The sequence below is a fragment of the Anopheles coustani genome, chromosome 2 (genome assembly GCF_943734705.1).
Source record: "Anopheles coustani chromosome 2, idAnoCousDA_361_x.2, whole genome shotgun sequence".
Lineage (NCBI taxonomy): Eukaryota > Metazoa > Arthropoda > Insecta > Diptera > Culicidae > Anopheles > Anopheles coustani.
The window spans coordinates 74,433,399-74,445,934 of NC_071289.1; the positions used below are offsets into that span (position 1 = coordinate 74,433,399).

A 12,536-nucleotide genomic window follows, 5' to 3' on the forward strand; every position below is an offset into this window, starting at 1 on the left:
TAAACAAACATCTGCTGAGTAGCACCAACTACTCAAGGTGCGGGGTTTCGGTTTGGCATTGGTGCGCCACCGGATTGGACACCAACCCTCGATCGATGGAACTGGTTTTCATTCTCTCGCATTGGCAAAGGGTATCGGTTTTCCGACGACTCGACTCTGAAGCCTTTGAGTGGCGCGCAAGGCAAACTTCACGATCCACGCACGATCGTACCTCGGTAGTACAAACATTTATCACGTAAACCCTTGAGAAGGAATTAATCATACACTCCAGTGGCAGCGGAAGCCGTGTTTCTTTTTCTCTCGGTCCTATGATTTGAATGAAAATGGATTAGAAACGCACCGCCGAACCAAATACTATAAGATCCTAATGAGCAAACCTACCCATCGAAAGGGATGAAGGGCAGCCTTCCGGGTTTTTTTTTCTGTGTGTGGCTCGGTGCGTACTTCACACCCCGAACGGGCGTCGGAAAACGTAAATACCAAGGCAAACCGTAAATAAAAGCACCACACAGCAATAGTGCACCGGCAAACGAACGAAAAACTTTCCCAGCGCGAGGTTTTCTCGTTCACTTTCGTAGTTACACAGTCCAGGTGGACCTTTTGAGCGCGAGTCCATCTGTGGGGGTATTTCACCGTCAATGTCACGCTGTTATTTTAACCACCGAAGAAGAGGAAAGGGAAAACGGACACGCGTTAATGCTGGCTACAAAAATATAAAAAGCCAAAAAACCTGTATACCGGACGTGGCTTGGCAAGGTCGGCACTCGATGGCGGATCGGGATATAATCGATCGTGGCGGTGGCTTGTTTTACTATTTCTTTTGCCGTGACTCAAGCCTAGGGGAGAAAACGCACAAAGAAGTCTTTCCTCAAGAAGAAAACGTCAAGGGTAGTGTACAAAATCTTACCAAGTGATACCGTTTAGCGTCGTAGTAAAACAAGATAGACACACAGTGAAAAACTACGACATTAAAAGGAAAACCCGATTGCAATCATCGATTCTGTTTCAGGGGGAAATGAAAAGAAATTGATTAAAAGTGTTGCACACACGTACATACCCTGCCCAAGCTCCGGCGCGTAGAAATTTTCGCCCCCAGTGTGCAATCGAACTATCTATTTCTTTTTTCCTCGCCTAACACCCGTTCATCTCTCCGCCAACGTAGCGAAAGCGTTCGAAAATCGAGCGGAAAAGAAACCACATCCTGCGCGGATTGGATTGGCAAAACGCGCCCACCTCCGACTAGCAGTAGCAGCAGCAGCACACCGGACAAACAAACAAACAAACATAAAACATGTACGGCCAAAGCAATCGGTTATGCGCCAAACTGTCCAGCGCTTTTCTTCGAAAGTGGTGTAAGTATCTGCAGGGGAGGGAGTGGTTAACAAATGCGGGATACATATACATCGGGGGATAATGCGGGGCTCTTCTTCAGGTCTTTTCTACATGTTTCTACCTCAATAAATAAAGCATTAAGAAGTGAGCAGGAGACACAAGCTTAAAGAGAAGCATTCAAATATTTCAAGCAAAAGAATAACTACGAATAAAATCATTTGACAGTTACGTTGTTTCTGTTCAAATAAGAGCAAAATATTAAAATTGCTTTCGTTAAGATTCTTCTACCTGTTCTTTCAACTTTGATCTCGTTATTACTGATGCAATATTTAAATTAACCTTATTATTATTCGCATTAGGCGCATTAACGTTCTTTTCTAAGCCAAAATTGCATAAATTTGAATTTCTTGGCAACATAAAAGATGTTCGATCATTTGTGTTTGCGCAAACCGTTGGAGTATTTTTCTGTAATATAAACATTAAACATTTTAAATTTAGTTCCAAGTAAATTAAATGATTTACCAAATTGATGCAAGTAGCTAGCAACGATTGGTTCGAAGAATAAGATTTCATTTACTTAAAGCATACAAAAATTATGCAACATACAAGCAGTTAACAATATTAAACGGTGTTTAACAGTTGGTAAAATGCTTAATCGATCAGTTATTTCCATATTCAGCCAGTATATGTAAAAACAAATGGAAAAAATATCTTGAATTTATTGTATTTATGTCAAAAGATGGATGCATTGATTATTACAATTTTCTTAATTGATACACTTCGATGTAATTTTAAACTGAATATAGCTCATAAACAAATAAGTCTACCTGTGACATGATTTAGACCACCATTTAGCAAAACCTATTTTTTCATTGAAGGGTTTAAATCGTTAGGCGTCAACCTTGTCCCATTCCAATGTAGGTTGGCCAAGAGCCCTCCTTAAACACATAAATTATTATCTCTTCCCAAGTTTCACCGAACGTGTACTCTTGTAAAAAACCATCGACGCAACTTCGTATGTACGTGTCAATATATAAGTTTTTTTTTAATTTTTCGTTGTTTTCTACAAGTTTTAACCACAACATCTTCTTCTTTGCGATACAACCCCTTTTACACTGGTACTTTTCTTTCTATTTGTTCCTCAATTTCATTCCCCCCTGCTTTGTGTCACTTTCATCCATTCTTTCACTTCAAGTCGAGCTGTTTCTTTGTTTGAATTCCACATTTCTCTCGGCCCCGTGGACCACCTGACGACAAAGACTTCCACCGTGACTCCGTGACGATTTTGTCGCGTTAATCTTTCGATCAAAGATTTGGCAGACACAGGTTCCGTGGTTCGCATTCGTGGTGGTTGTCCCACTGTTTGGGTGGCTATTGGTATGCGTGTCTATTGGTTTGAGGTCTTGTGCACACTATGGTGCTCCAAAGCCGTCCGTCTCTGTCGGTGGTGGTGTGATCGTCCGAAGTTTCCGACTCTTATGTTGCTGGAGTCCACGCAACTCGGAGCACAGAAGGCTGCCACGGCATTCGGGGCTGACCCATACGTAATGAATCCGGTTTCTTTCCAACAAGCCTCAGCAGCAGTTTGTGGTCGCCCGATGCCCCGATGCTGGTGTGTTGGTGCTGGTGGCTAGGTTAATGGAAAGAAATTACCATTGCGTAAGGTGCTTCGCTCAGGTCCGCGCTGGAGCCCGCGCTAAAGAAAGCAAAAATGGCACACATAAAAAAGGTGTTTTGGTAACGACATAAGACGGTGCGCGGACGTGCGCACGCTAGGCAAATGAAACAGTTTTGGGGAGAGTTCACACTTTTTTTCTCTTTGGGTTGGGTTTGTACCTCGCAGTTCAAGGCGACACATTGCGGATTTTCCAAAAATGCTCCAACCCCTTTCGCCCTGTTGAATGCTGGCACATAGCGGACCAAGAAGGGTGAGAAATCATCTTCGACGTGAGGCAGAGAGGGATGCTTTCAGGGGGTTCCCACGATGAGAAAGCAATAAATGGCACGAACGAGAGCGAGCGCGCGCTGGTGTGAGAAAACAGATTCATAGATAAAAACAATTGCGTTAAGTTACAACATGGGCTATTCAAATAAACCTTTGACCGGCCTTCAGATAGAGTTTGAAGATAAAAAGTTGGCTCCCCAGCTCTCAATGTTACCATCTCCTAAGTAATCTTTTACGGAATTAGTAAGGCGGTTAAATCTGAACCAAATCCGACGGTTGGGATGTTTAAATATTTTGCTTTAACTGTTAGTAGATGCATCAGACGTATGTTTCTTTATGTTTCTTCGGCTCCCATTTCCTCTACTTTATTAAAAAAAATGTCCTTTTCAAGTAGCTTTGATTCAACTATCAAATATGGCGATGAGAGTTGTTTAAGTTAAAATAAAAACCTGTATCCTGAAAAACAATTTCAATTTTCATAAACAATCTTCGAAAAATTGCCATTTATAATAAATTTTACGTTTGTTAACAAATTACTAATTGCTAATTACTAATAATTACTAATTACTAATGAATGTATACAAATTTGATAATATTTTCTTGCACTATAGCTCTTTTATTCAAAAACCATTCAATGCAAATTTTTCAGTTAGCATTTTTGAGTTGGCATTGACGTCAAAAAAGCCATTTCCTCAAATCGAGAACTTATTAATGCAAATAGCGTCAAGGATGGCGTAGAATTTTCCAGATGGAGTCAATGATAAGCTTCTTCCGCCGCGCTTCCCGCCCGATACTTCCGTTTGCGGGAATTAAGTTTAAAAAAATCAAACCGGTCTTCGACAACCGATCGTAAATTACCATCGTCTTTAGAACGGAACATGGGGAACTCGATGTTGGACTTATCTCGACCCTCTCCGGTCAAAGACCCGTTTGAGGTGGCAATTAAAAATCGAAGATTCAATCCGAAGCAAGCCAAGCGGGATGTCCGGAAAAATCAAGCCAAAAATCATCTGTTTATTCCAAGATGGCTGCGAAGAAGATCGCGACAGGTTTTTGTGTCTGTAGTTTGCGTTCAGCCTCTCGACGGCATTCCGCGCTGTGGTGTTCGCTTAAGCCGTGCGTCTTAATTCTGCGTCGACGAAGTGTGATTTTTTCACGTCTGGATCGCGGAGTTGAGCGGTGGCATTTGAAGGATAACTTTGATGGCCGTGTCAGGGTCACGCTAGGACAGCCGATATCAATTAGGCGGCGACAAAAGCGACGAAGCGAGGCTCTCCGGTTAATGATAGTGACTGGCCAGCTCGAATGGGCCTAATGGTCGCGACCAGAAACGTTAGAGGGTTTTTTCATCCCCCACAAGACCTTCAGCTTAAGAAAGTGTACACACAATGTGTGCAAGAAATGGTTCATTACGCGCAGCCAGCGCACCATCGTCGAGCGAAGGGTTAAAGGAAGTAATGGTCGTTTTGCTGTAATCTCCGCTAGATGCACCGTAAATCCATTAGCATGGAAAGCTCGAACACGATCAAGGTTTAATTGATAATTAATGTACTGCGAGGCTGAAAGTGGTACGCGAAGCAGAAGTTCTTAAGAAAAACGGTTTGCAGCGAATCATTAAAATCAACGAGCGGTTGTTTGCCAAAGTTCTTTTTTTGTTTCTGCTCAGGGGTTAAGCGAGACCGATTTCTATTCTACTTATGCTCTTGGGGTACCAGTTTAGTCACGCAGAAACTGAAAAATGTTATTGCACGTCAGTGCTAATCATCCTGTCGAAGTATGCTAACACATTGGACGATAAACAAATGTGCAGTAAAAAATAGACGGCTCAAAATACAAAGAAGCAAGATGCTATACATAAAAAATGTAAGACTAACCAATGAGAGATACATTCAGATAGGACCTTCAATTGAAAAAATCATCTTTTCTACAGATTTTGTTTACCAGTAGGACTAAGTTGCAAATTTTTATGTTTCATCACTGCTAACATTCTGAATTTTACAATAGAATTTGATAACTAATGTCGATCTTACAAATGCTTCAATGAAACTTATCTATCTTGGTTTGGTCGCTAAAGTGATGAAAGTAAATGACAATACTACCCACTTCAACTATATTAACAACTTAAACTACAAGAATAAATATTACTCTTGCATTCAAAATTATCCAACTCAAACTAGAGTTGCTAACCAGAACGAACGAAACGAAGTAACGATTTTTGTCTACATTCACAATATATTGTCTAAACATCTGCTAACAAAGCGAATGAACGAACTTTTGCTCTCCTCCGCGGTGTAATGCCTGCAATCTTATTTACTAAACAGTCTAATCGACTAGATCTTTCTGGATTTCCGATTTAATTAAGCTCTCACGAGTAAGTTAATCAGACGAGTATTTAAGGACAAACTCGCTACGGTTTAGCGTGTGGGACACACTCCAAAGCAATCGGGTCACGAAAGTGAAACCGAAAACAAACCTGCAGTACATGTTTGGCTTGATGGCGGACAAAACAAACGGCATACCCACCATGATTGCTCCATGCCGCACCGGCGGCCTCTCGTAGACAACCCGAGTGCCGGGACGTATCGGGTTTTTCGGGGCTCGGGTGAAGTATGCTGTATCGTTTTGGATGGTGTTCGGATCATTTTTCCCACCGGTTTACGACTTGCCGGTCGTAAAACAATGCCGGTTGCTCTGATAGCCGCAAGTGCAAGTGTGCGGTACCGCAAATGTTGGCCACCGATGTTGCCAAGATGTAGTGCCCTACCTGTCCGCCGAAGCCACTAACCAATCTTGCCCTCCCGCGGACGGTGGGAACTTTTCCCAGCTTTTCCAACCACAGCTCCGCGGAGCAGGCGTAAGCTGGACCGAGATCTTTTACGGCCTAGGGCCATTCGCCCGCAACTACAATGGCGAGTGCGGGGCAGAAAAGAGGGGAGAGGGGGGAAATGGCATGGCGGATGGGAGTGGATAGGCGTTGAGGAAAAATGTGTTCCACAAACGGCGGTACAAGCCACATACCGAGTGCCGACATAAGCGCATTGCATCATTGCCATGCACCAAGCTCGATGGCCAGGATGGATCCCACGTCACCCACCACCCTACCTGCGTGTATTAAGGCCACACACGTCAACCACGTATCGACACTGGCCAACAGCGTTTAGCAAACGGAGTTGGTGTTATTGAAGTTTGATTAATTTGCATTAACTGCAACGAACTGAGGGTCTACCCCGGACGTACTTGACCTTGCGCCGACTTATCACCCGGGTCAGGTGTCTTGCTAAGCGGCAAATCTCCGTTCTGCCATCGCCAATGTCTTCCACTTGTGCAACCGCATCGGAACCGGCTCATGATCACCTAGGGAAAAATTGCATCCGACAGTTGAAGGGAGTGAGACATGAAACGTGACATAACTTCCCCGAGTCAACTTCTAGAAAGCTTAATCCCAACACCTAAGTGGGAGCCACACATGGGGGTCACTCCGGTATCATACGTCAATCGAGCCTAACCTTCCGCGTCAAAGTCTAATCGCTGGCATTTCCTTTACTAAACCCTCGTTTCCTTTCCGCCTTTCGTTGCAGGGTTCGTGATAGCGTTTGCCCTCAGTCTGCTGGTGCTGGGCGTTCTAGTCACATTCGGGTTCACGGCGTTTATCCGGACCATCATCGACCACCAGGTGGCGCTGCGGGTGGGCGGACAATCGTTCGGATGGTGGTCGCGGCCACCGGTCGAGCCGATCATCCGGATCTTCGTGTACAACGTCACCAACGCGGATGAGTTCCTGAACAACGGCACCAAGCCCATCCTGGACGAGCTGGGTCCCTACGTCTACGTGTAAGTAACCAAGCAGGGCCTACTATTCTTTGCGACTTGAAACGCTATAAAAGGTATAGAATCTCCAGGAATTATTCAAAGCATGTATTTTAACATTCAACCAACAAAAGTACAATGCATTCGGTATTCCTAACTCGATCTTTGGACCTTCACCAGCAAGTTGTTGCTGCATTTGCTAGCCTTTATCAGAAAATCTCTAGTCATTTGAAGGTAACATCAACTTTTACATAATCTTGATGTTTGCTAGACTATTATTCCTGTTATCGTTTGTCTATAAGATGTTGTGCAGCTATTTAAAACTTTACTGAAACATGCAGGGTAGCAAAACTGTCTAAAATAGTAGTGAAAATGGAAAAAAAAGTATTCTATTCTACTCCTTTAATTAACTTCTTTCATAACCAAATATTTTTTGAAGTTTGACAATTTTTAAAGAACACCAAATTAAATTGTTGAACTAATCAAACATTCATGGAAGAAATCCTATTTTTTTTTAAATTGAAGAAGGGGTTTCGTAATTCTGCTGCACATAAATTAAATTTAATTACCCAACGTTAAGATACCAACAGGGATCATGTGTGACTCGTGTATTATGGACGTAATCTGCAACAAGATCATCTGATGCTATGGACTTGAATTGTTTTTTTAAGAATATCCTCGGTCATAAGAACGACCATTTCATATTTTACGACGTGCGCATGTCTTTTATATATCCCGAGTAATGGCCGCTAGAGTAGCGCTATCATAAAACTTTGCTCAACGACTTTGATGATATGTTTGTTATGTGTTTAGTCAAATCTACTCATGCTATCCGCACGTAACCCAAGGTTAACGAGGGCCGGTTGGCAAAAGATGTCGCCACATGATACACATTTCCAGGCAGGAGGTGAAGGTCAGAATCTATCAACCTATTTTTTTCGCCAGAGCCTAAATGGAAGGGATGTTGCAAGTAGGATGTCTACACAGTGGCAGCGCCAATCGTCAAACGATCACCATAGTAGATACAGCCAAGCGCAAATGCGCATGTCATTAGTGGCAGGCTTGGTCGCGAGATCTTCCTCGTTCGCCGCTCGGTCTGCCAAAATCCCGGGGTGTTTGAAAAACAAAATGCAGATTTGCGAAACTGATATCGCAGAAGATGACAACGACTTTAGGGGATGTAGCTTTCGTCGTTTGCATGGCCCAACTTACTCAATTCACGCAAAAGCTTGTAAGAGAAGTGCACAGAATTAAGTCTGTTATCGAGACTTGAAGATAGTTGCGAAATTAATTGCTTTTCCGTGGAGCCCAACCATTTCCGGTTTGTTGTACATTACACACACGGGGAATTCCAGTACGTTTGATTGCTTACTTTTAATTGCTCCGTGGAGTACAGATCAGTTTCTCCCCTCGATCGAGAGATCAGTCCAATAATTATCCTTACTCTGTTTGCTCGCCATCTTTCACGTTTGTTCACCGACGACGCCTGGCCAATGTACAGTCAAACATGGGAAAAGGTCAACATTCGAGAAAACCCGAACGGCACAATTAGCTACAACCAGAAGCGGGTGTACATCTTCAACGAGGACCTATCCGGCGGCCTGGAGGACGACGTCGTCATCGTGCCGAACATTCCGATGCTGAGCGCCACATCGCAGAGTAAACACGCGGCAAGGTGAGTCCGGGTTCGGTTGGTTGCTGGGAAAACAACAGAGAATTACCCCACAAATCAAACAGTCCGGTCGGCGCGACGCACAGTGACTGGCGGCAGCTCCACGTGCCAGACAGCACACTGATATATGCTCATTTATCTGCCCCGGAAACAGGTTTCTACGACTGGCGATGGCGAGCATCATGGACATTCTGAAGATCAAACCGTTCGTCGAGGTGTCGGTCGGGCAGCTGCTGTGGGGCTACGAGGATCCGCTGCTCAAGCTAGCAAAGGACGTCGTACCCAAGGAGCAGAAGCTACCGTACGAGGAGTTCGGACTGATGTACGGCAAAAACAGCACATCGAAGGTGAGTCACCTAGTAGGCGGTTGCTACTAAAACGTGGTCGGATAGGTTAGGTACACACCGTGGGCCAGCGATCGATCGAGCGTGATCGTGATGCTGCAAATTGTAGTGTGACATCTTCATAATGGACCACGGGCAGGCTATTTGTACAGGCCCACCACTTACCTCGCCCTTGCGGAGGTATTTAAGAGCACTCACATAGTACTGACAGCGTGACATTTAACACCCTGTTGCCTTGTTACGGCGCAACTACAGAGGACAATGCATATACCGTGACTGAATAGCAAATAGCACGCCCCGCAGGCTGAAGTCATTTATTTGTTTTTAAAATCTGACTTTCAAACAACTGTCGGTGATATGTTTCGATATTGAAACGAATGATAACATCACATCAAATATGATATATTTAAAGGGTCAAGGATTACCAAGAAGGAAAGGCAAAAGAAAACGAACGTTAAGTAGGCAAGGACAGAAAACGAGAAAACAGAAATCGAAACAAAAAGCCAAGGACTTTTGGCTTTAACTCCAAGTTGCTTTTGATGTCTTTCGGCTTCCGTGGGATAGCATAGGCTAAAGGGCGGGAGACAGGTTTTAATTTGATCAAAATAGCTCTAAAATAAGGTCAACGGTATCGAATACCTTTTTGATGCAAATTACGACCGCCCATCTAGCATTGTATAAGTTACGAATGGAATGTGTGCGTTAAATGGTGCTAATTAAAGTGACATTTACAACTTTATCAACATTGTGACTTTATCAACATAGTAAATAACTCATGCGACTCATAAAGTCTGCCTCAAGATCATTATGTTTCCAGTCGATTCCGTTGCTTGAATTGTCTTAAACTACGATAATTGAGCCTTATGCATTTTTGGACGTCTCCCTCACAGGACACTGTGACTGTTTGGACCGGAGTGGACGACATCACGCAGTACGGCATCATCGACAAGTACAACGGCCGCTCGCACCAGACGCACTGGCAGACGGAGCAGTGCAACCGGCTGAACGGCACGGACGGTTCCATCTTCCCGCCGCGCATCACCAAGAACTCGACGCTGCACGTGTACGAGAAGGACCTGTGCCGACTGTTGCCGCTCAGCTTCGAGAAGGAAGTGACGGTCCGGGGCGGCGTCAAGGGCTACCGATTCACCCCGTCGCCGGACGTGTTTGCCTCGGTGGAGAAGAATCCCAACAACATGTGCTACTGCCCGGCCGGCCCACCCTGTGCGCCCCACGGACTGTTCAACGTTTCGCTGTGCCAATACGGTAAGTACGTGCACCGGTAGTGCCGACGATAAATCTACAACCCATTTCGGTTTGATACAAATTCTGTTAGCTCGAAAGGTTATTAATCAAACCATTTTGGAGTGTCAATGTTTTAGTTTATCTTTCAATAATTGAGTATTTTACATTCCCATTCCACAGATTCCCCGATTTTGCTCAGCTTCCCACACTTCTACATGGCTGATCAAACGCTACGAACGGCAGTGGAGGGCATTTCTCCACCCGAGAAGGATAAGCATCAACTGTTCATCGACGTGCAACCGGTATGTCAGAGTGCATTAAAGTCTCTCCCGTCCCTTTTCTTAACATGTAATGTTTTCCCTTTTCCAAAAATTTCCCACAGGACATGGGTACCGCGTTGAGGGCGCGCGCACGAATCCAGATCAATCTCGCCGTCAGCCAGGTGGTCGACATCAAGCAGGTCGCCAACTTCCCCGACATCGTCTTCCCGATCCTGTGGTTCGAGGAAGGCATCGACTCGCTGCCCGACGAGATTCTCGACCTGATGAAGGTGGCCACCAACATACCGCCGCGGGCCAAGTTCATCCTAACGATCGCACTGTTCGGCCTCGGAGGATTCCTGTTCGTGGTGGCCGTCATTTGCCTCGTCCGAAAGTCGCACCGCCAGAGCACGCTGCACCTGGAGGGTTCAAATTACCTGGCGACCGCGTCGGTAGATCAGGCCAAGAAGAAGGCCAAGATGGACAGTGGCATGAACAGTAAAAGCAATTAAGAAGGGAGGGTGCAGTTGGTGATAGAATTGAAGCTTAGCTAAACGCAGTCAAACTCTTGACTACCAGGATGTCTATTCGCCATTAGGTGTCGGACGATGGGAGCTTATTGGCTCCGCTAACCCACCAACTGAACAGGAAACCACTACCGCGTTCGGGCTGGTGGTGGAAGAGACGATAAGCTTCCTCGGAACGCTCGGGAAGCTATGGTATGGGGGGGATACAAGTGGCTAGGATCGGCTATGTGGGATATTATTTGCTCAGTACTTCAAACTCTATCGGCTAGGACGTACGCTAAGGGGACACTTCTGGGAAATGTTCTAAGCCCTGCAGGAACATACACATGCGTAACTCATTTCCTAGCTGCAGAGGGGAAGAAGGGTGGATTCCACCGACTGGTAGAAAAAAGGTCGGCGATGATGTCCGCGCCGGGAGTGAAGGCACAAAACGAAACTGCAACGAAATACTTTGGGACACATTTTGACTACTACGCTTAGCGTACATGATAGGACAAACGGAGGGAAAATCGATTCGCAAATCCTTCGACCATTTGATGTGATGTATACAAAAAACAACGAAACGATGAATAAGTCGAGTACAGGTAGTTCTGCTGCCAACGTGCTCTAGAAAGGTTTTTTTTTAATATTAAACATGTCTTTATTTCATAAATTCACACCAACCATTAATTTGCTCAACTGCGGGATCCTGTGAAATATTTGTTGAAATTTTAATTTCTGTATTCGACCTGTAAATTAAAAGTTCACACCCGTATCAGTGTATTTAAAATTAAGCGACAATGTGTGTCTGGATGCGACGTTGGCACACGTGTTACTGCGCACACGTGGCTAGGAGAACATGCGATACAATGCACACAACTGCTCTGCATCACAAGCTACTAGATCCGTTTTCGTTTAAAAGTGTGTTAAATGTGAAACACATCCCACAAAATCGCACGAAATGCAGCTCACAAGCATGCTTCAGTTGCCAAATATACATGTATTGTCTTTTCTATTTTCCCCCTCCTTTTTTCTCTTTGCTATTGGTTTACTAAGAACCCTCTATATTTACGCCTTTATCCCTTTTACCCGGTATGAACTGTAATGTAATATGTTAGCTTGTAAGTGTATAAATAGGTACGGTGGCTAAGGACAGATGGGGATAACAATACAATCACAAACAGAAAATAAGGGATTCAATGAGATACACCATAAACACAGGCGGTCGCATATAGTTAAGCTTAAGCTGCATCAAAAACAACCCTTTTATCGCAACGGGAATCGCGTCACAGTGGTTGAACAGTGGTGACGCGTGCTTCAGAATTCGATTGGAAGCATTCGGGGCACACGCGCGAGTACCCGCGTCGCCCTTGGGCGAATGTAGGAAAATCTAGAAATGTGTTTTATGTATCGCATTACAGACGC

General features: G+C 44.5%; 1 protein-coding gene across 1 annotated transcript; it reads left to right on the forward strand.

Moving 5' to 3' along the window:
- Positions 1-1,291: 1,291 nt before the first annotated feature.
- On the forward strand, positions 1,292-11,117 carry LOC131266258 (scavenger receptor class B member 1-like). The gene is made up of 7 exons (XM_058268688.1): positions 1,292-1,352; positions 6,856-7,108; positions 8,586-8,759; positions 8,911-9,103; positions 9,991-10,366; positions 10,526-10,647; positions 10,728-11,117. Exons 1-7 carry the CDS (start codon positions 1,292-1,294, stop codon positions 11,115-11,117), a joined length of 1,569 nt encoding a protein of 522 aa, XP_058124671.1.
- The last annotated feature ends 1,419 nt before the right edge of the window (positions 11,118-12,536 follow it).

What these genes read in the sequence shown, in the direction of transcription:
- LOC131266258 (XM_058268688.1), top strand. Translation starts at nt 1,292, where the DNA reads ATGTACGGCCAAAGCAATCGGTTATGCGCCAAACTGTCCAGCGCTTTT. An exon ending in CTGGGTCCCTACGTCTACGT is followed by an intron (nt 7,109 to 8,585) that starts GTAAGTAACCAA and finishes GCCAATGTACAG; the next exon opens with TCAAACATGGGAAAAGGTCA. An exon ending in CGTTTCGCTGTGCCAATACG is followed by an intron (nt 10,367 to 10,525) that starts GTAAGTACGTGC and finishes CCCATTCCACAG; the next exon opens with ATTCCCCGATTTTGCTCAGC.